This window comes from Thunnus thynnus, chromosome 11 (genome assembly GCF_963924715.1).
Source record: "Thunnus thynnus chromosome 11, fThuThy2.1, whole genome shotgun sequence".
Taxonomy (NCBI): Eukaryota; Metazoa; Chordata; class Actinopteri; order Scombriformes; family Scombridae; genus Thunnus; species Thunnus thynnus.
This window is the reverse complement of record NC_089527.1, coordinates 23,375,018-23,399,374: the sequence shown is the minus strand read 5'-3', so window position 1 is coordinate 23,399,374 and position 24,357 is coordinate 23,375,018. Positions and strand designations below refer to the sequence as shown.

Genomic DNA, 24,357 nt, shown 5'->3' with positions numbered 1-24,357 from the left:
TGCCACTCTGATTGGCTGAAAGTCATCCTAAGAAGCAGCTCTGCACAGTTCCCACAGGTATTTGCCAGAGTGAAATTATCTCAGCGCTTTTCAAGTACCAGGGGACATCATCAGCCTGTGTTAGTGTGTAAACATTTCTGTTTTCCCCAGTGCCCCTGTCCCAATGTCTCCAGCCCACTCGGCACAAGTCATTTGTCAGCCTTGATTTAGATTTATCAACACATAGGCCCCCTGCGGCTAGAGCTCAATCTGCACTCCCACTGAAAAAGCTCTGAATTTATCGGACATGCTCTTGGTGGATTCTGGGGTAGGGTGGAGGGGTTGTGATGGTAATGTGATGGAGGGAAACAAGAATCAGACAAGTGAAACAGGGAAGAGAAAGAGATGACAAGGAGGGAGGGTGAGAGACTGAAGAGTGAGAGACAGACAGACAGAGAGGAGGAGGGGTAGTGAGGCCCATGCATCTAAACTGAAAGGAGCTGAAGTGGTGTGTTGAGATTTGAGGGTCCGGCTCCAAAAGCAGAGGGTGAGAAGGAGGACAGAGTGCTAGACGTGCGATAAGAGGCCCAAGGGGCTGGAGGTGAAGAGGGGTGGACACCCCTTTGTGCTATAGAAAGGATGAGGGATGGCTGGAAGTGTGTGCGTGTGTGTGTGTGGAGGGATGTGCTTTTAGGAGAACAGAGAGAGATTGCAGGTAATGGAGAAAAAAATAGGACAAGGAGGGTTGAGGTGATGTTCAGAAGATAAGCCAAAAGCTTTGGTTAGAGGAAATAGCTAGATGAGCACCCGGAAAAGGTGGTTCGGAAAAAATGTTAGCTGCAAAGCGGAGGGACGACATATCTGGAGGATAAAGAAGAGATACAGAGGGAAGTGAAGATATGTGATCTCTTCTTGCATAGAGAAACAAGATGAAAGCGAAATAGTAAATTAATTCCTTAGATCTGCTATTCTAAAGTCAGGCTACGTGCATAAAGCTAGAGGTATCTGTAAAGCTCTAGAGGGTGTGCAAAAAAAAAAGAAAATCACATATAATGTGCATTAAATTATTACAGCTGGTTACAAATGGCATGAGCAAGTCCTGTCACTATTAAACTGCAAATTAGTGTAATGTATACTCTGGTTTGTAAATAAACAATGAATGTAATTTATTCCAAATTGGTTTGAATGCATCAGCTTTCTGTCTAAAAGTCTTTCAGTTGTAACATAAACCTCAGCTATAAAGCTATAAAGATAAAAGTTAGAGGCGATAAGTACAATAAAAAGAGATTAAAAGAGATTTCTACAGTAAAAAGAAAAGTAGGTTCACAAAAGTACAGACTAACTGTCAAATTAGTTAGATTGTGCCTCATCACCCGTGAAGGAACAACATTAAGTCCTCATAAGAAGTGCAACACAGTAAATAATCTCAGATACTTTTTTTTCAAGAGTAAAAAGGAGAAAATTCAGAACATCAACAGTTATCCCAACAGTAAATTAATGGTTACCTACTCTATAGTTAGAGTTGCGAAGGAGGAGGTGTTATGTTCAAACGCCCCTGGTTCTGGAAGTAAAAATACTTTTCATTTTCTTTATAGACAATGTTAGAGAACTGGCAGTTGAAGCTCTTCCAAGGCTTGGATGGGCATGAAACTCTCCTGGTTGAATAATCAGTACAAAAGATGAGCAACTGTGTTAGAAAATATCTTGTTCTCTGATAAAATGTGAAAGGTACAAGCCTGTGTCCATAAAAACCTACGTCCCCCAAGGTGCATTTTGGTAAGAAACATCTAATCACCAGATTTATAATTCCTTTATGTCTTTCAAAAGTCTTTCAAACATTTGAAATGGGACTTCAAAGTGGAGAATACTTACCAAACTAGCAGCTCCGTATTATTCGAAACTCTATTACACTATTCAACACAATTTTTGTTCCTGGGTAGTAAGTGTTATTTCCTAATTGCTAATGCCTAAAAAGTACAGAAAATGGCTATTGTTCCTTTCAAACTTTGCTTTTGTGAACAGGACAATGATATTTTGAAATTTACCTATCTCCAATGGGAAAACAGGCGAATTTTCACATTTTCATTCAAATAAAGTCGAGATGTGCATCTCCATCACCAAGGTTGATGCAATACACATCTCAATCCATTACCAACAATCCAATACATTAAAGATACATATGAAGCAACTACCAATGCAATATGATATGATTCACCCTTATTGCGATGTAATATGATTCAACACAATTTGATTCCACGCAATGCAGTTTGACGCAATGCAAAAGAATGATGCTATATGCAATTCAATATGGTACAGAGTTTGATTTTATTCCTTCAACAAAAAGTGCCATCGTTACTTTACATATTTGTTTCTCTAGTGCTGCAACTTAGTAAGTATCTCATTTATGCTGTTTCTTTTTGACTAGAGATGCACCAATACTGATATTGGTCTGATACTGACTCAAATAGCTGGATCGGGTATCGGTCATAATGCGCCAATCTGGTATTGGATACCATTATTTTTATTGTATTGTAATATTTGTTACATTTTGTTTTACAAAGTTAGGAAAGTAACATTTAAGTCAAGCCTGATGTTGCCTTACACATAAAAGAACAATCCCCATCTCTTCCACAGTGAGGCATACAGTGTACTAATTAAACACTGGTGTTGGATCGGTACTCAGTATTGGCTGATACCCAAAGCCGAGGTATCGGTATCGGTATCAGGACTGAAAAAGATCCATCCCTATTTTTGACTTCTAAAAAAACACCTGGACCTTTCACAAACAGGCCTTTTCACAACTCCATTGTAGTGTAGTGTTCTCTGTCTTCAGTTTACATGTATATACTCCGTGACCCAAACAATTACTGTCAAAATTTTTTTAAATTTCACTTACTCCGATGTGCAGAACAATAATTCTAGAGCACAAGTTCCACCCAGAACTGTCACACCCTGCTTGGACTTTGTGCGTTTTTTGGTCTCTTTGTGTTTTTGTGTTCTTTAGGGTTTCCTGGTTTGCACTTCTGTTTAGTCCTTCTGGTCATATGGGTTTTCTTGTTATATTTGAGTGGTGGGTTTGGACTGCCTTTTGTTGTTTAGCCTGGTGTGTTGTGTACTTGGGTTTAGGTTCTTGGTGGTTCTTTGATGGGTTGGTGTGGGTTGCATTTAGAGTATTGTGTTTTCTGGGTTTTGCTTTTGTTACTATGTTTCCCTTGTGTGTTCATGCGCTCCTCCCTGCACCTGACCTGTATTTTCCCTCGTTAGCCCTGCCCTGTCTTCTCAGCCTATCAGCTCCCAGCCTGCCCCTGCGTCTTGTCACCTGTTCCTCGTTGTCTGATTAGGTTAGTTTGTATTTAAGTCCTGGTTTTCTGTTCAGTCTCTGTTGGATCATTTGTCCTGTTTGGTTCGTTTGGTTTTGCCCTGTTCTGTCCTTGACCATTTCAACGTTAATGAAGATTTTTGTCAACTCTGTGTTCTGGTCCATTCCTGCTTCTCCCACATGACAGGAACGTTCTGACAGCACACCAAAGCTGTAGCATGCCAGCGCACTTGAGGAACAGTTTAGACAGGAGGAATCAATCGAAATATTATTATTGGTCACAAATTATTGGTCTAAATTGGTTCTAAATAGTACAGGCATAGGGCCTCTACTAATAATTATATATAAATAAATTGGATTTACCGATGCAAAGATGTTAGTAATGATGTATCCAGTGCACACATGCAATTGCATAGTGAATGTTTATGCCAGTGCACCAATACAAATCTTCCCATCCCCTACATGAAGTAAAAAAGATGTATGAATCAAAATTAACATGTATTTATACTAAAGTTGTACAAAAGTGACCACAGAAAATTTATTTCCCATCATCATATCCGGTGATTTTTCTGACTTTGTGTGAACGAAAATGTGCAAATTCTCCCATTTTCAGTTTCAAAATATCACTGTCCTGGTCACAAAAGCAAAGTTTGAAGAGAATAATAGCTATTTTCTATCATTTTTAGGCATAAGCAATTAGGAAATAACACTTAACTACCCAGGAACAAAAAACAAGAAATTTTTACAGTGTTATCACCTCAGACTCAGCCCTCAGCTCTTTGCTGCTCAAACAACAGTCAAAAAATAGCTACAATAAACATCCAACATACATGTACAAGATGATGGTCCAACATGGGCATTTGCAGAGTAGATAAAACCAGCTGTCAATATTTGTTTGGTCACAGATCTGACAAAACTGTGGATGGAACAATGTTATATAGAACTCTGCCAGTTGCTACTAGCAACACAATGTTCTGTCCATTGTTCCCAGCTCCTTCAACACTTTCTTCTAAATCTCAGCTAAAAATGTATTTTTTTTCTCATTGCTCAATAATTTGGGTTGGTAAGATCTGTGCGCCACTTCTCATGAGATTTATTGTTCTTGACGTTTTCTTCGTTTTTCTATTAATCTGCCATTTATTCATTCCATGCGCTGTATTCTGTTATTTTAGTCTTAAAGTGAAGCACCATGCATTACTTTGTGTAACTATTCTACTTCATATTTGTATTCTGTTGACAGCAGCAGGCGTCGTTAGGTGCCTCTCCTGTCTCATTAACACCTCAGCAGTGGTTACTAAGGAGAGAGGACAAGTTGTTCACTATGCTTGACCAGATCTTCCATCCAATTTGGCATTTATCCCAACCATTCTTCAGCCACAAGCCTCTAAACTCTCAGTCTCCTCTGAACTCGAAACCCTACTGACTGAAAGATACTCTGATCTTTTGTTACCTTTAAAAACTGTACACATATTGAAATGGTATTACTAAAACTAACTTTCACATCAAACAATAACTCCTTACATTTCCCTGTCAATAATTATCAATGATCATCTTTTCATCGTAGGCTGTAATGGTATATTTCAAGTATTACTAATAAATTATATGTTTATCATCATTTTTTTTTTTCTAGTCCAACCAAAAAAGCTTCCACACGTTCCAACCTGCTTTACTCACAGGCAACACCATTAATTTCAGTTTGGAAATATGGTGCGGTGAGGGATTAGGGGGCCCTTCTGTTGACAGAAGACAGATGGCACAAGTGTGTGACAGGGGTGTGATAAAGTCCACAAAGATACTTGTGTTGATTGTGGATGGTCTGGGTTTGTGTGACCTGAGCCTGGTTTGTGAGCTCTGGTTTTGTTTGAGTTGGTCTGATCTCAGTTGGTATTCTGGTCAGTGGGTCAGCGCCTGCAGCCAGGCAACTCTTGGGTCGTTCGTTAAAGTGATGTTCCTCGTCAAGTGTTCAAATCACACCATTTAATTGGCCTCCAGCCCCCTGGACAGGGGCCAGTTACAGCTCCCTCTCTCTAATTCTCTGCATGCCCACACTTGTCTTTTAGCTGCAGCGTTCTTTTCTCTACACCTTTTTATTTCTTTTCCTTTATCTCATCATTTTCATCATTAAAAATAATAACATTAATTCTCATTTTCAAAATATTTGCTTGGTCAGTGGCAAATCTTTTCAGCAGGTAAAGTGCCCTTGCTTTCTCTCTTGGAAAACATTTTTCAGAAACTTGACACCCAGTGTTATTGAGGGAAAATGACATTGTCTTTGGTCTCATTTTGACCATAAAAGGAGATTTCACATGAACCTACAGTAGTGGGGAAAAATGTTCCCTAAACCCTCGTGTTAAAATGGACGAAGCATAAAAGAAAAGGAGGATGTGGAGCCTGCAGCAAGGATAAGACATGAGCAACAAAGACACTTTGTAAGAGAACAAGACACAGTACTCTCAAAATGTCTAAATTAAAGTATCCCAGAGTATCGAAAGGTTAGAGAGGCAAGGGTTCACAACATGGGTGAACTGGGGTGCTTTGAGGAATTTGATTTCTCTTCCCATGGTACACAATATCACATTGTCATGTGATATGGACAAGGCTTGAGATTGAGGAAGAGGTGGGGCACTGGCACTTGTTGCATGTTGATCCCTCAGTCAGTAGGAAATCGCTAGAAAGATAAAAGAGCATTATTTAGTTCATCATCACATCATTGCATAATCCCCCACAGTTCCTTTCATGGTATAATGGGCCTCTGTCTTCTGCTGCCTCGGACAGAGCACCTATTATGTCATCAAAAGGGGACGATTAGCAGACGAAAGGGGAGATGAAAGCGAGGGCACCAACTACCTGTTCACAAAGGCCGTAATTTTTACCGGTAATTAAAGGCTTACATTTCCCTGACGGATCATCAAGGGCCACAGAACAAATGGGGAGAAGGAGCGACAGAGAGGGAAAGAAGCAGGATTCTCCTCTGTTAAAAGCTCTCAGGCTTGTAATGGTAATTAAGGGCTTGTCTCGGGAGAGGGGACGATATTAGAACAGAAGAGAGGCTGAGGTGGTGGGGGGTGGGCCCCCAACTCTTTCATGTTCTCATCGCCCTAACTTATTCCTCCACTTATTCTGACCAAATCCTCCAATCCGCTCTTTCGCTGTACTTCGCACCCCTCCAATTCCCCCACCTCACTCCGACCTGCACTTCTCCGCAATGCAGAGTAAAAAGTAATCAGTTCAGCCTATCGTCATCGTTCCACATCAGCTCACTGCTATACCACGAACAAATAGCCACATTTATACATAGGACTAATTTGCAGGTATTGTAATGTTTTCAAAACATTGCTAACATTTTCTGGCTTTGTTCACCCAGAATTTGGCCTTCCTCCAAATTAGAGCAGACTTTGATTGCTGGCAGAAATCCACAGAGGCCCTAATATGGCACAGTACAGTACCTGTCTTTAGTTCCCGTCCTGGCAGAGCCTGCAGAGCTGCTCCTACCCAGCACAGTAGACGTTGTCATGGTAACCTGCGGGCGGCTATAGGAAAGGAATGTTGATAGACAGATTTGGACTTCTGAGCTCAACATTCCACTACCTGATACAACCAGAAAACAGTAAACACACCTGCCCGGTTATGATTCTCTGGAGATGCCCCCTTCTGCATTGAGAGATGAGCCTGGACGAAGAAGCAGGATCAGATATTTTTAGCGATGGGGATTGGAATGAAAATTTCAAGGTTCTCTAGTGAATTTTTGTTGATGCTGACCAGCTGTCGTTCACAGTCTTTCTCAATTCTCTATTTTTTATCACATTCTGCCCCCCCAGTTCATCTCTCTCCCTTGCCCTTAACCAGAGCATTCGTATATTGTGAAAGTGTGCTGCTCAGTGATCGTGGGGTGAATCTGAGACTACATGTAGTTTACATAAGAAAGCGTGCAGAAAATGTATGTATTATCATATGCAACATGCACAAGGGACTTTCTTCACTGCCACTTTCAACAGTGATCCATCCATTTTTAACTACACAGATGGATGTACCTCCCTTTGCTACACTGAGCACACATGCAGACAAACACAGAAACACACACACACACACACGCACATAGTAACTGAAAGCAATCTCAAATACCACAAAGTACGAGTCTATCTAAAGACCATTTGAAAAAATATCGTAATTTTGTTGTTCAAAGCCACATGGGTCTATTTATTGCTCGTCTTGTTTTCTCTCTCTTATCCATCCTGTTTGCAGAAAAAGGATTACACAGTACCATGTGCACTTTTTCATGCTTGTTTCACACCTTGTGGGGGAAGAATCATGACTGACAGGACTTGTATCAGATTCTCCTGCAGCGATATCCACAGGAAATCTTCACAAACACGTTCTCCCTATCTCTCTCTCTGCCTCTCTCTCAGACACACACATTCATATACACATACAAACACTGTGTGCTTGGCCATTTTAATTAATGCTTAAAATAAAATACCCAAACCCTGATGTCTCTGTCAAAACCTAGGCTGTAGAATATCTCTGTTTTGTGTGAGAGCCGTGTGCAGTAACTCCACTTTTGCTGATTTTTTTTCACTTCAGATGAAGGATCAAATGACCTTTTATGGGTCTTAGTTTTATAACACTACTTAAAATCCCAATTCATAAACTCAAGCTAGAGACAAGGTGCTGTGTCTGTTGTTCTTAACTCTTATGCTTTTCTGGTACATCAGTGTTTCCTCTGTATTCACTCTGCAGCGGCACACCACCACTGCAAAATTATGAGTGCTGCTGCTGAAATTTCACATGATCATTAATATCAATGGGCGACTAATGATTTTCACTAGCACCGGGTCTGTTTGTTTTGGAGAGGAAGAGACCTCTGCGGGTAATCAGCTCCCTGTAAAAACCTGCTGAACGTCTGGATCTTAAGTTGTCAGAGAAACAAGCTGAGCAGATGTCAGCAGCAGCTCAGCTCGCAGCCCCTCTTTACATCCTGTGTCCTCCAAACAGCGTCAGAGAAACACTGATTTTTAATGTGAAAATGCTTTATTCAGTGATTTTACTGGTTTTAATCGCCGGGTCCATTTCTTTTGGAGAGGAGGAGACCTCTGCGGATAATTTGGCTCCCAGTAAAAACTACTTGAACAATGAACATTGAGGGAATCCTAACCGGGAGAAGCTGGTTGTTTAACAATGAAGACAACAACTCCCATGATCTCACACTACTTCACAATGTTATCGTGACTACTACTATTTGTTTACGTAGCCTCCGGAGCCAGTAGAAGTCAGCTGAGGGGCAACTTCCAAGAGTGGGCCAATCAGAACAGAGTGGGCTCATCGGCATGGGCGCCTTAAAGAGACAGGAGCAAAAACGGCCTGTTTCAGACAGAGGCTGAACTGAGGGGCTGCACAAAGGGACAGTATAGAATAAATAAGGATTTTTTTAAACATTCAATCACAAAAAGATATTCCAGTAGAGCCCCTGAATATAAATATAGACCTGGAAATGTGCATGATACGTCCCCTTTCAGTGATTAGCGTAAAAAGGTTGTATTCGGTTTAGTAAGGTTTGAATACAACAGCAATGTCCGTGTTGCCAAATAGAATAGTGAAAAAATAGTTTAATGCATTAACAATGACAAACAAATCACAATACTCCATAATAACCTATTGACCTTATTAACCATATGTACTGTATATATGTAAAGAAAGCTCACAAATTGACGTTTCTTATGGTTGCTCGTGTGACCTTCACTGTACAGATTGATGTACAGTCTGTTGAGGGTTTATCACTAGAAAGCTGTCTCCATATTCGTCAGCTGTGCTGTGAGACATGCACATATGGGCAAATATTTGTAACATCACAACCAGTGTGGAAGCCAATGATCATGGCTCAAAACTGCTATGAGCTCAGAACAGACTTTAGTGAAGTTGGATAGAGCTTGAATCCCGAGGTCAAACTTTTGAAACTATATTTGCACTTAATTGATCAAAATTTTAATGAGCGAGAATAAGTAGATATAATTTTTAACTTATTCAAAGTAAAACACCATACTGCAATTAAGAATGCTCTTAAAAATGAAACAGTACTTTTACTACCAGACAAGGTGGGAAAAAAAGGAGATGACGCACTCAGCTGTTTCCCTTGGTAACCTCTTCTTTAGATGAGTACGCAGAGAGAAGACTGGTGAGAACAGGCAGCCCTGAGGATGTGATTTGATGTTAAGAGGATACTGTTTTTTTTAGTTATCGTGTTATTTTCATTGTCAGCTGAAGACACGTTTTGCATCCAAAGCTGTCTCCTGTATTCAATGGTTTGCAGAACTGGGAGTTGAGTTTAACTGAAATTATTTTAGCAGATGTAAAACGTGAGGAAAGCGCATTTTGGGCGCATTAATATACCGACATGTGGTATCGCTTCATGTGCCAGACTTCGCCCTGCCTTGAAATAGAGCACTAAGAGAACATTGGGTTGTGCTGAGGACCAGAGTGTGTTATGAAACATCAAACACACTCTGGCTATGACTTATTCAAAAAGCACTCCAAATAAAACATGTTGGTGGCTGTCACACACAAAATCAACTCTGCTCCTAGCAGTAGCATGCGAAAGACAAGGGGCCTATTCAGTAGATTCTAAAAGAAAGAGATGAGACATAAAAGACAGAAATGACATTGACATGCATGTGTGTGTCTGTTGGTTTATAATCATGTTTGTATGCACATGGCTTTTTTTTTTTCTCTCTCTGGCTGTCTGTTCATTCATCTGCCCTTCTGTCTGCGTATCTGTCAATCTCACTGTGTGCTGTGTGCATCTGTGCTGAATTTGGACAGCATCTGCAGAGTGTTTTCTGTGCAGCGTTTGGTTTCCTCTCCTCTGGCTTGGAAAGTATTTCTCTGTCTGAATCTGAGTGCTCGCTCTGTGAAGCCTAATTAAACCAAATACAGTACTGTAAAATCAGCTAAGCATGCACCGCGAGTTGAGGCAAATCAAAGCACACTTCATTTGATAGTCTCAGCAGTCAGTCACTTAGTCATTTTACTCAGACTACTTCATTCATTCATTTATTAATTCATTCATCCGGCCACACAATGATGGCAGGCAAAGCTGCCCCACTTCAGGGTCAGCATTTGTTCCACTAGCTTTCATTTTTGCATGTAATTTCTAATAGAGGGCTTCTATTATAATGTTTTTTAAAGGCATGATGTCATGTTCTGTCTATATCCTTATCTGCTATGAATGCACTCAAGCACATTCAATAAGTGCCTTCATGAATGCGGTTATTATAAGTTGCTTTAGACATAAGCGTCTGCTAAATGAATGTAATGTGGTGTAATGGGTATCTAGTACTGTGGGTATCATGCGGGTGGAATAATACAGTCTTGCTGACAGTTTCATGCTATTTCACTGATGGACAGTCAGTGGCAGTCAAGTGCTGAGAAATGTAGCAATGCACAAATGGGATAGAAGGGTACACACACTACGTTTTTGTGAGGAACAGCGAATGTAAACACAACTTTGTTTGTTTACAATAAAACTCCACAGGGTACCTTTAAGTTGCTCTTTAAACATGAAAGATTGATTATTTCGTTAGCATTCAAAAACCACAGATCCCATGAGGCTTTGACAGCAGTTGTGAAGAAGACTCATGGGATATGATGTTAAATTCTTACAAATGATAATTTTATATTTTGATCAAATGATAGAGTACTAGCCAAGAATATGGAAGGAAATCCCAGTGTCAGCTTTTCAGACAGACCAGTGACAGAGGTCTTGTGTGAGAGTATAGTTTTGTGTTGCAGAGGCTCAGCAGAACAGAGGCTAGCTTACAAAGGGGATGGGTCTTTGACGCTCTATACAACATGGCCTATCAACTCCACTTCACACCTAGTTATGATTAGGTTCAAGAGTTATTCTTTCAAGTTATACTGTCCTCTGCCAAGTATTCATCTGTAGCTTGCTGTGGACCAGAGTAGTAGTCAGTCTGTATGAAAGTCTGTATGACTCTCAGAGGAGCTAGGCAGCAATAAAAGAGAGGGTAGATCTTAAAGGGACAGTTTGGATTTTTTGAAGTGGGGTTGTATGAGGTAGTTTTCCGAAGTCAGTGTATTACCCGCAGTAGATTTGGGTCGGCACGCTCCCAGTTTGGAGAAGCAGACAGGACTACCGGCACAGAAACTAAACACTGTACTGCTGTGGACGGGGGCATCAGCAAAACATATTTTAGCCACCTAAAAAAATCGATTTTTTTTTTTTTTTAGGTGGACCTTTTTTAAGGTGGCTAAAATATGTTTTGCTGCTGGCCCCATCCACAGCAGTACAGTGTTTAGTTTCTGTGCCAGTACTCCTGTCTGCTTCTCCAAACTGGGAGCATGCTGACCCAAATCTACTGCAGGTAATAGACTGACTATTGGTAACTTCTTCATACAACCCCACTTCAAAAAATCCGAAGTATCCCTTTAAGTCACATTTCCATCAGGCGCCGTGACCGACTCTCAGCCTTGGGGAGGATGTCAATCACTCAGATTACATGGATTTGTTCCACACCCACGCACGCGTGAAGGCAAAAACAACACACAAAGAACACTTAATCATGCTCTAGTGCAGTACAAGGCACACATTCGAGTCAGCGGGGGATATTTTTCACACCGAGTCTTGCCAATTCTTGTAATAGAACATTTATTTGTGAACTTTAAAAAAACGACACTATGGTGGACTTTTTTGAGATTTCACCAAAAGCCTGAAAGAAGAAAAAAGGTTATTTCTGAAAATAAAATTTCCTGTGAAATCTTATTTAGCTTAACAGGTCTGTTTTCCTAGCAGTGTATTGTATGGCTTTCACAAGATTGAAAATTCACTGTAACAATAATAACCATTGAAATAGTATCACAGTATCATAATATCATAACAAAAATTCATCTTTGTTTAGAGTGCTGTTAGCATTTGTTCCTCAGTTATGTGCTTCAAAAGCATATCTTTTTCACAATGCTTCCGAAAAGACAAATTATATCTATTTTCCACAGTCTTCACGTTGTGAAACTTCCCTTTCCAATTAAAACATCTTCCTATTGTAACTCTCCAGACTCTCCAAATATTTAACAATCTTCACTATAGCCAGATAATTAATAGTTACATACACGGCTTAGCTCAGCAAATGTGGAGACTTTCATTCACTACACAGAGTGATATTTTGATATTATATTCTGTGGGAAATGTGTGGAAATGTCTTGTGAGGTTAGTTGTGTTTCCACCTGGCCATCACTTTTTTTAACTCAGCTCTGCTTTGTTGGACCATCAGATTGTTGGGGTTGAGCCAAAGTTTGACAAAGTTTTACCTTGTGAATGTTCTGCACGCTGCGGTGATCAGCTCCTCAAATCCACAGACACACATACACACACATGCTCGCATTATTAAGACTGATTAGTCTGCCTGCGCATGTGCACAAAAGTTACCACCTCACTCATATAAAAATGATAATGTGTCTCAGTGAAGACTAGTTCGAGTTGAGCCAGACACCGTTCCTGTGAGTCACCAGCAGTTACAAACTGCTCTGAGGATATAACAGATTATAATAATAATGAAACTACTGTGACTTTGACAACAGGAGAGAACAGAGAGATTTCAAAAGCTGCACCTCCTACCTTGTAACATGATAGTGTGCAAATTATTCACCTCATTGTTCCAGTCCTGGTTAATAGTCTTCCTACCATCTGCTCCCATCTGCTCAAACTTTAACCGACTCGGCATCATTGTAGTGCTGGCTCAGAGGCTAATGACAGAGTCATGCGAGCTGTATGTAAAACAGTCTTTCCTCTGTGTCTGACTAATATTTATACGTCTTTTCCAACAGCCTTGCAAACACAGTCGTTCAACTGCTCTTCACCCTTCCAATTCAACCTGCAGCTGCAGTTATAGCCGGGACAGAAGAAGCGGTATTTTAAATAACTTTGGTTTTATTTCACCTGTACACTGGAAATGTTGTAGAAATAAAGGAAGGGTGCTAGTGGGAGTGGCAGAGGATTTGCTTTGACCATGGATGTATTAATACATGTATTAATAATGTATGAATGTGTAGCAGAGTCAGCCTTGCTGCCAATGTATCCCCATGGCCAAATGTGGTACAGCGACAAAAAAAAGAAAATCTCCTGCAGCTCAGAAAGCACTTTCCCCATAGACCACTTCAATAAAAGACACATCTGTAAAACTGTTGCTAGGACAACTTTAATGGCACACAAGGTTAATTATTAAAATTATTTTCTTATAATATGTAGCCTAGAGCTTTTTTTTTGTAATATGTGAGGCGTCAACGTGAAGTATATGGAATGAGCAAGCAGGGCCGAGGAGAGAAAAAAAAGTCATTCACATGTGTAATGGCCCAACTAAGAAGACAAAAAACTTTTGTCTTTTTTTTTGTCATATGTGCGGGGTGAGCAGCTAAATTAATGGTGATCATCTTTCAACACAATATCCAGCTCTCTCATAGTGTATCCATGAATCCGATGGTGATGCTGTGGGTGTAACATCACCCACTGGTGTTTGCGGTGGTGGAAGAAGTAACAAAGGTGACTGTGAGAGCATTTGGGCGAGTGCTGCTCTTGGATTAGATCTAGACAGCATGAAGCCTTCGACAATTTCCTGCGATTCCCAGTGAGCTTCCTCTCCAGGCGGTGGCTGCTGGCAGCATGACATTCCTGGTTTGCAACTGATCTGCGGGATAAACTAACAGCACAGGAGAGACTGATAAACAGAGGTAAAGGGAAATGCTGCATCTGTGTCGCACACACAGAGATACACGGTTGTACAATATGTAATTTGCACAGTATGGTTACCTGTTTGCTGTACAAATTATAAAGTCTGTTTGTACATGAAAGTACTGCACCAAAACCTGTGCGTGTATGTACATACGTGTGTAATCACACACGGGAGGTTTCTATTTTGTAGGTACAGCGTGTAGCCTTTGTAGAGCCCGGCTGTGCACAAATACCAAGCTGAGAGTGGCTGTTGAACTTTGGAAAATGTCAGCCACTGCTCCTCACAGACACTGCTATCAGTTCGTTCCTGGGTGTCCTCCTGTCCTCCTGGCCTGCTCGCCTTAAAACTTTCCTTGTGCCGAGAGTGGCCTACTGAAATCTTTTGAAGTTCTGTCTGCGTTGTGGTGTTGGCTGGAGGAGTACAGAGGATGTTTGCCCTTAGTTCAAACAAAAACAACAGTAAGAAATAAAGTTACCAGTTTTGCTCTGAAGACATGTGTTGCACTGGTCACAGCCGGTGGCATTTCAGAAAAAGGTGCAGAGCTGTAAGTGGTGTTCGATGAGTTCAAAGATCATCACACTGAGTGGCCAAAAAATGTAGTAAATCCCTGTAAGTGTGAGATCTAGAAACACCGACCTGTCGTTACACAGTCCTGCAGTAAATCCTTAAAAATTTAGCTTTGGCTGTGTCAAAGAGAGTTCAGTCAAATATAGTTCTTTTTGAGGCTGTAGTTCCCTCCTATATGTATGTATATCCTGCACTAGACTGTAGGGATCTGTCCATGGTGCTGTAACATACTAAGCATTAATAACAGTTTACCTTGCAATCATGCTCATACATCCTGGGGGAATGCATCCCCTCCTCCTCCTCTTCATGTGTTTCTTCCAGTGTTTTCCGGAGTCACATGCCTAGGAGCCAGTCATCGGCTCTCCCGAGAGGAGCGTCCTCCACCGTACACTATACTGAATTATGAGCCTTCCTCATCTGTATGTTGTTTACATGTTGCTGTGTGGTTCACTAGGAGGCAGCAGCATGTGATTGCTGCACCCCAGGCCTTTTGAGAATGCCGCTTCAGAGGAATGCAAAATAAACATGTGCATAGTACGTGCCAACAGTGCCTTATCTTTGTAATATGTGAATAGTTCATGGACACTGAAGGTTTTGCATGAGTGGCAAAAGGAGCCTCTCTATGCCAACTTCAATCATGTTACACCAGTGCTGCGTGTAACATTTGGTTTACATTTTTTATCTACCTTATCAGTTTTTTTTTAACCTTTAATATTTCTCAAATAGGAAAATAACACCACCTGCATTATCTAAACCAAAGCTTTTTTTTTAATTGGTGCATGAAGTATCATCTTTTCTCTTACTTGCCCTCTCTGTTGAACCAAAGAGATAATCAGTTCAAGAAACAAAGACCCTTTTGACTCCTCAGTGACACTTACTTCTCCATTACTTCTCACCATATATAAACTCTCAACAAACTGCAATTGTTGACTCCTGGCTTTCCTTCATATCCAGCAGCAGCTCTAAATAAAATAACATTATTGTCAGCCTCCTCTCACTTCCTTTCGCCTTCCTTTTTCTCATGGATACACAGTCTCAGGGGGGGTTTTAAGAAGCTCTTGAGTGCCCTCATGTGTTCAATACAGTTCATCCGCTTTCATAACAGTATATGTGTCTGCTGTTGACATGAGGAAACCTTTTTTTGAGATCCAGCTTGTCTGCTTTAATCAAAGCTGTATATCCCTCAAGGTGAGTGAATGTGTAAGTGTTCAACTTACATGTCTTCTCATGGGACCACTTTTGATGTGAGTTGTGTGCAAGGTCAGTGTGTGTGAGTGTACGAATGTGTGCACAAGCATACATGAGTAATGCACAGTTGACAAAGAATTGTGAATCTTCATGTTTCCTACAAAATAATATAAAGAGTTTCTGTTGATGCCACTGACTTTGAAGGCACTGATATGAAATGATACAATATTTTACGGGCCATGCACATGAAACACGCACCTTTAACGAGCCAGCAGGACTGTCAAGCATGACAGCATGTCATCTCCTGTCTTTGCAGGAAGTGCTTTGAACCTGACTTGCCGGGCTTTTTTCGGCTACAGCGGCGACGTCAGCCCGCTCATCTACTGGATGAAGGGAGAGAAGTTCATAGAGGATCTGGATGAAGAGAGAGTCCAGGAGAGTGACATCAAGTAAGAAACACACAGCTGGAGTTGAAATCATTCCATCAGATGTGGCAGTAATGAATAATGATAATGAGAGATTCACTTGAAAATATCAAAGGGCCAACGGTTTTGCATGTTTTAGCCCATTAACTCCAAATTGCATACACTAAACCAACCATTTTCCAGAGATTTATTCCCTCCCTTCCAAGCAGCTGCTGGTTTCCATTTATTTTGTTACAGTATGAACATCATACATTTTTTTAAATGACATTATTGTTCTGGAAATGCACTTGCAAGCAGGTGGAAATCATAGCATAACTCATATGATTATCATTAGTATTATTATTATATTACATTGTGCACAGTAACAATAGAATCACATACGTCACATATATAACAAGATAATCAACTATTTTGCATCACAATGTTTGTGATGATGTGTTGCTTCTTGGATTAGAAATTTTGTTGGTCTGCAGCTGACTCAAATCAGGGATGTTGGAGAGTCAAAAAAAGAGGGTTTTCAAACAGTCAAAAGGATAAATAAAGGTGATGAACTGTGGGTCATGATGGATTATCTGTCTCGAGAATGTTTCAAGCCACTGCAGAATGATTTTTGTAGCATACTGAAATACGCTGATACATCGTCAATATGCAAAACACAGTATGTTCCTTTAAATTGCCGACTTAAATGAGCTATCTTCTCTGAGTTCCATGTCATCAGTTTCATCAGCTGGTCTCGTTTGAAGGGGAAAGTCCAGGATTCTGTTGCTTTTATTTCTTTCCATGACACGCAACTTCTTTTTTCTTCACTCCTTTTTAAATTTCTGTTTATCTGCTGCAGAAAAGGGATGCACATCTGTTGGTTTATATTCACCACCACACTATGATATACAAATCAGTTTTACAAAAAAAGATCGTCCATGCCCTGCTTTCCTTTCTCTCACATGTACATCTTTCCTTTTTTGCACATTTAAAACATTTAAAAGAGATAGTTTATGTACCTTGCCTGCTCCCCCTGTCTCCTTCCAGCGTAACATTGTAAAATCTGTCCAACAAGCCTCCCTTGCAGGCCTCTAAGACATTTAAAACAAGCTCATCACTGTGTCTCTCCCTCCTTGTGGTGTAGCACATTTAAACAAGTCCATTCCCCGGCCCATGTGCATGTTTCCTATTAGGGCTGTTTGGAGAGGCTGCAGCTCTGGGGAGACAGCCCTGTCAGATGGTTAACAACCGCCATTTTTCACACCGCCGCCACTATCGCTATCTCCCTCGCTGCACCCACCTATAGCAGCATGCAGATGGGCCATGGGGAGCCTGGGGGGGGGAGAGGGAGGGGGAGAGATGGAGAAAGAGAGAGTAACGAAGACACGTACTATGTGATAGTGAGTTTGTTTGTGCACTGATATGAATATGCAACAGAACCAGATCTCATTTTCGCCACTGTTCTCCTGTCTTTCCCTCTCTCTGTCTCTCTCCATTACTCCTCAACACGAGGATTCCCTAAGGGGTTATCTTTTCAATAATTCATACCGATATTTCATGCAGCAGATCAATAATGTATTTGATCATACACTTGCTATTGCTGATGCCACTACCTTAGGCTTTTTCACATCCAGCCAATGCCTTGGATTTACTTACATAAAGTCAGTCAGAGATATGGACCGGGCGAAGACGGGGAGCAGCGGAGAGAGGGGATAGGAGAAACTAAACATGAACAAATCTGTGTTTACCCTGCAGCCAAGCTGTCTCCCTTCTACATGATACAGTGAGCATGTTTCTAAGGTTTAGCTGTCTTCTTCAGGCTGGCACTTGCACACTTTTAGCTTTATTACTAATGCATCAGCAGCCAAACTTGAGCTTAGAGAAGAGCACTCATACCTTGGGCTCAGAGTTTCTGCAGGCATTTATTTACCCAACTCTGAGCTTATTGATTTGGGGAAGCTCATTTCTATGGCAGCCCAGGCCCATAAATTCTCATTTGTGCAAACTGGAACAGGGCTATTGTTATCATAGCACAGATGACTGGACATTAGCATAGCATGCAGAGATTAATAAATTAGCAAAACAAATCTGGCTCAGTGTAATAAAGGACCTGATCGATAATGTTATTGACCCAATTCAGTTGGTGTTTTGCAGGTGTACGTTGAATTGAATGAATAAAAGGAACAAATTAGTTGGAAATTGATCACTAAATGAGCAAACGCAGAGGTTTCGCTAATGAGGAAGTTAGAGAAAATTAAAAAGAAAAAGTGCCTGCAACAGCCAGAGTTTGAGAACGTGTTCACAATTCACTCATTCGGCTAAATCTATATTGATAAACCCAGTCACCCGAAAGAAAAGTAGAGGATTTTACATTTACAAGATTTACATGGAAATCTGAAAATTTGCCCTTTGTTTAATACATGTCGGAACATTTTCCAGCTATACACAGTCTGATGTAGTTATGTTCTCAGCCCAGTTATGTGTGTGTGTTATGAGCTGTCTTCCTGTTCTCGTGTATCTCCCTGTGCTTCATGTGGACATTCTTATGCACCCACTCTAACTTGAGGTCCTCATCATCTCCATCATCTCCATTTTAGGCTCATGTTGAATACAGCGGTCCTTCTCCATCAGGTTGTGTGGCAACGAGCTGTGCTGGCTCATATAGTGTGAAACGGGAGGCTTCAAAGAAACCCACCACTCCCTGGAGAGACATGAATTATTCCTGTGCCTCCTTCTCCCAGCGCTCCAGCCCCCAAACATTGCACAACAAACTCAGCTGAAACTACAAATATCATCAGCACTGCCTCAGTCTCTCTACGCAAAGCCCATGATACACTTTCAATTACATGATGCCAAATCTCCCCAACAAGCTGTCCTTATGTGCAGTTTATCGGCTTGAAGGCGTGAGAGAAGAGAGATGCTTGAGAGTCATTATCCCCCTACACTCACACGCACTCCCCTCCTTTCCCATCCTACTCCTCCTTCCCAACCTCACGCATAGCCTTTATTAACACATACAGTTGATGACACAACGCCCCGTGCACACATGCTCGCTCGCACAAACAGAGGAAATCTCTTTCTCATTTGCACTTTATTTCCTCCAAAGTGTCATTTGTGCTGAGGGTGCTGTAAAAAGTGGGCTAAGTAGTGTGTCTAAGCATTATCTCCCCATTCTCTCCTCCATCAGGCTCAACCAGCCCAGCCAGGGACACTCATTTACTTTATGGAATATTACTTTCTCTCCTCTCTCCGTTACCATGGCAGCCGCTATAAAAAGATTTTCTTCTCATCGCCATTGTTTGATCCCTACCCCACCCCCCTACCCCCTCCCCTGCTGAGGAAGAGCCCTTATTGATTTTCATTTCTCATATGTTTTGAGTGCAGAGAGAGAAATTAACATAGCATGAAGTACTTACAGTAAAGGGGCTTCGCTGAGATGCAGAATGCAGACACACGCTTGCGGGCATTTTCATCGCTTAACCCTTGTGGATTGTAACACAATATGTTCTGTGATTGCTGTATTCCAGATCATGAATCTTAAAGCCCTATCACACATGCTGCCTGTCATCACATTCACATGCACTGATTATACATTCTCGTACAGACAAAAGGAACATGCTACGTCTCTTCTGCTCTTTCCAAAATTGGTGCTACAGAGAAGCATTACTTAGTGGGTTTTTTTATCATTTGTCTTGCAGGGTTGTCAAAGAGCATCTCGGTGAGCAGGAAGTAGCCATTTCCTTGACAATTGACTCATTGGAAGAGGAGGACCTAGGAAATTATTCCTGTTATGTGGAAAACGGTAACGGCCGTCGCCAAGCTACCATCCAGCTCTTCAGGCGAGGTAAGGGTTATTTGACGTTTGCCACATCCACCTTGATGACTGTAAAAGCCCTTGACATCCAGTTTTTCTTCTATTTCCCCAAAAAATGACTTAAAGGCTGGAAAATCATTTTGTTCCTCATTTACATATATATATGATATGTTTGACAGTATCATATGTATAGACTGTATCAGCTAGTTCCAACTCTTCATTAAAACTGAATGATGAATGACTATTCTAAGCCTCACTGGATTTACAATGGATCAAATGACCAGAAACACGACTCCAAACCAGTGCTAATGATGCTCTGTATCTGCTGGATGTGTAAATAAGCCACTGTTTGTTTGCTAATTCGCCATATCAACTTCATAAGCTGATAATATATCAGTGTTTTGTTTACAGCTTGTTTCTGCTGCCCCCAAGTGACCAAAAAAATTTTTTTATCACAGGATTAAAGTGTGCACACAACAAACATATATGTTTCCTAACATTTGCTTCAGATAATGGATAGTTCTTTTAACAAAAATGTATTTGAATACTTCCCTTCATATCCCCAAAAACCTTACAGAATCATTTGCTCTTCCTTTCTGATCCGTCTGATCTTTTTTTTTTAGTTCCTCCATCCGTGCTTGTGTTTACAGTCTGTGTTTGGGCTGCATTTGGTTGTGTTGTTTCCTCCTTCATGTGCGCCAGCAGCTGTGCAGCTATTTTGACTCTCTAGCATGACTTGTCTGAAGCTCTTTTCATGCACTGGTTGTCACCCTACAAAGAGAGGTAATTTGATGGCTGTTTAAACAGCAAATTGGTCCTTGGCTTTTCCCAACAGGCCAGTAAGTTCGGCATACAATTACATTTTAAGTCTTTATCTGTCTGTCTCCTCACTTTCTCTGTGACCGTCTTTTGTAGATGGCCCATTTCCATTTGAGTGGGCTTTGTAGGCTGTAGACAGCTCAATTTAACTCTCCTCTGTTCAGCAGCATTTCTGAGGAGAGGGATGCTAAGGAAGACTTCAAGTCAAGTCACTCTCTTACCCTCTCTCTCTCTGTCTGTTTCTCACCCACATTATTCTGATGTTTATTTCATGTTTCCCCACTCACCCCGAATGCATCACTCATAAGCCCTGCAGCAGGTCTATGAATGTCTCAGCAGGCTGCCTTTCCTTCCAGCTCAGAGGAAAGAGAGAGATGGAGAGTGAGGAGCGTTGGTCAGTTAAACATAAACAACTTTAGAGAGTGAGGATGATTGCTGATAATTAGGTAGAATCTTTAAAATTATGGAGAGGGTCAAGAAATCACATATCAGAGGGACAAAACAACAAGTGATGTCTTTCTGAGAAACAGTATTAGTTGTTGTTCATGAAAAAACATCAAAGATAATGTGCCAGCTCATACATTTTGGGGTCTACTGTTTTATTACAGTCATTATTTAGTCTAATATTATGTCTTAAATTATAACTGTTTGAAGGAAAATACACATGCGGTGTTAAACATGCAATTTGAACTTGTTTAACAGTAATAAAATATATGTTTTATGGCATCATGCTGATGCTACAATGATTTGTAAAGATATGTACCTTAGCAGTGTACATAATCTGTGATAATATAGACAATGCATTATGGTTGCCATGGCAGCCGCGCCACATTCCAGCCCACAGTGACAGAGATATAAGGTGAACCTGTTCTAGCTGAGCCAACCAGGTAAATGCTGCTTTAATACACAACATAACTCATCCTTCCCCGAGCTAGGCCTCTGGGGAGATGGAGAGGAGATAATAGAGAAGAGAAATGAATGGAGAGACAGAGGGAGAAGAGAGGGAGGGTGAGAAGTGAGAGAGCTCCAAGAGCCAGAAGAAGAAGAGGTGTGATGGAGAGAGGAGTTAGTGAGATGAGTAAACTGAAGCTTCTTGTTTTGAAAAGGCTTCCATCCATGTCCAGAATTATCACAAGTCCCACCATGGAAGGCAGCCAAAGTACAGAGCTGTGTCATTTCTGTGCTGCTCCAAAGAAATGAACCCAATTTCTCATCATCTCCCATTTTTTCCCCTCATGTCTCCCTGCACTGTGCCCTCTCATTTTTCCCAAACTCATTATGAGTCTCATGTCTCTTCCCCCTGAAGATTAATGCTGCCTCGCTCTGAAAATACTGATGATTGTCCAGTCTTCCAGTAAATGTAAATGTGTCCTGAGTTTAACTGGGAACTTATGAAGAAAAACCTCTGTGTCCACCCTGGTGGAGGAATCAGTCCGTTCAATACAGATGTAATTGTAAATGTAGTTTGAACCGTGATTGTCTCAGCAATTTATATTTATAGATATGTTTTGTTCTGTGTGTGTCCATCTCAGCAGAGCTCATGTACACCGTGGAGCTGGCAGGAGGGCTTGGGGCGATCCTGCTGCTACTCATCTTCCTCATCTCCCTATACAAATGCTACAAGATTGAGCTGATGCTTTTCTATAGGAGGCACTTTGGCAGCGAGGACATGGATGGAGGTAAAGATGGCACAAAAGATTGCAAAGAAATCCTTTCTTTGTCTCTGCTGGAAAGCCTTGAAGCACCAACCTCTTGTTTTAGCAACTTTTATGCCTTTCTGAACCAAAATGATAATGTCAAGCAGGCCTGCTTGTTTTCATAGAGGTGAATGTGTTTACCCATGTGCATATGGTTTTATGTGTGCGTTTGTGTGTTCTGTCAGAGCCTCTATCCATAACACACTCCTGGGTAGATACAGATGTCTTCTCCGTTTGTATATCCAGCAGCCCATTTCCTCGCTCTCTCGCTCTCTCTCAGCAGTTGGTGTAGAGGTGCACGTGATTGTGTGTGTACATTGCTGCAATGGCTGCATAGGGAAGAAACGAGATTTTCGATTTGTTGCCCATTTAAAAAGAGATCAGTCTCAATATGTCACGGAATAATGCCCAGCCTCTGCTGCGGAGGGCCAGATAGGACGACATGGGGACTGGGCAGGCTCGGAGCTCCTTCCCTGAGCGACAAATAGGAGCATAAACAGCTTGAAAATTGGAGGGCAACTTTTTGTTTTCTCTACAGAATATAGTAAACTTTTCATTCAGTTAAGGATTTCTCTGTTTGTGTCCCACTATGTTCTCTTTTTGCTCTGTATTTTCTTTTTAAACATTCTGGAAAGACTGAACTCATTTTTGAATCGCTGGATTGTTTCTACAGTAGCATGAATTATCTATTACATGCTGTTTTGTTGACTCAAACTTCCACATGATTAAGTCATACCGTCAGGGACCACTGATACAAGCTGTTTTTGATTTTCCAAGTTTGCTAGGTGGTTAATTAGCAAGGTTGGTTGCTAATTTGAACGTGTTGTTTGATGTTGGGATCCTATTGAGCGCAGCCCTGGCCTTTCCAGTGAATTTCAAAGCTGCATGTGCTCCTCAAAGAGTTTGTGAAAAAGCCCCTCTTCCCTTTTTGGCTGGCCCACATTCCAGTTTCTACAGAGAATAATGACTAGGACTTACTGAACATGTCACCAGTACTGCTTTTTTCCCATTGTCTATTATCTGCCTTTTCAGTTCTTCCCACTGTCTTCTGGGAAATCATTTTGAGGTGGGGAAGAGGGTGTTGCTTGAATCATGATTTGGGTGTGTTTGTATGTACCCCAATTTATTTCTCATGCACACTTTATGGCCAATATGAACACCCCTGTCCACATGCTTATTTGAAATTTTGTTCTGGGGCTGTTTTTCATGGTTCGGGCCAGGCTACATAATTCGAATTGAGGATGCTAAAGCATACAGTGATATTTTAGACAACAGTGTACACTTTGGTGAAGGCCCTTTTCTATTTCAACATGACAACACCTCTATGCACAAAGCCAGGACTATAAAGAAGTGGTTTTCTCAGTTTGATGTGAAAGACCTTGATTTCAACCCCATCCAAAACCTTTGAGATGAATTGGACAATCGCTGACTGTGAGCCAGGCCTTATCACCCAACATCAGGGTCTGACCTCACCAGTGTTCCTGTGGCTGAATTGGAGCAAAGCCCTGCAGCCAAAATCTGACAGAAAGCTCTCCTGGAACAGTGGAGGCTCTTATAGCAGCATATTGCAGTAATCATACAAGTGATTTTATGTATCTAAGGTTTGGCATCTTGAATAAAAATTTACTTTGTGGTAGATAAAGAACAGAAAAAGTAAACTGGCACAGTGAGGGGCAATTTCAATTATCATTTTGTCTCGTTTGAAAGTAGCATTTACTGTCACATAAAGTTCGACTCAAGACTGCATTACAGTAACACAGCATATTCAGTTTTAAAAATGAAAGTTTTCAAAAGTCATTCATACTCTACATCCTTTCAGATACTGACTTCTGCATAA

General features: G+C 41.0%; 1 protein-coding gene across 6 annotated transcripts in view; it reads left to right on the top strand.

Moving 5' to 3' along the window:
- Positions 1 to 24,357, top strand: part of il1rapl1a (interleukin 1 receptor accessory protein-like 1a) — a 279,430-nt gene that overhangs the window by 249,825 nt on the left and 5,248 nt on the right. For all 6 annotated transcript variants that reach the window (XM_067603961.1, XM_067603960.1, XM_067603958.1 and 3 more), the window contains 3 exons: positions 16,103 to 16,235; positions 19,889 to 20,034; positions 22,356 to 22,502. In XM_067603961.1, the coding sequence (XP_067460062.1) occupies positions 16,103 to 16,235; positions 19,889 to 20,034; positions 22,356 to 22,502 (426 nt within the window). The remainder of the gene's footprint in view (positions 1 to 16,102; positions 16,236 to 19,888; positions 20,035 to 22,355; positions 22,503 to 24,357) is intronic.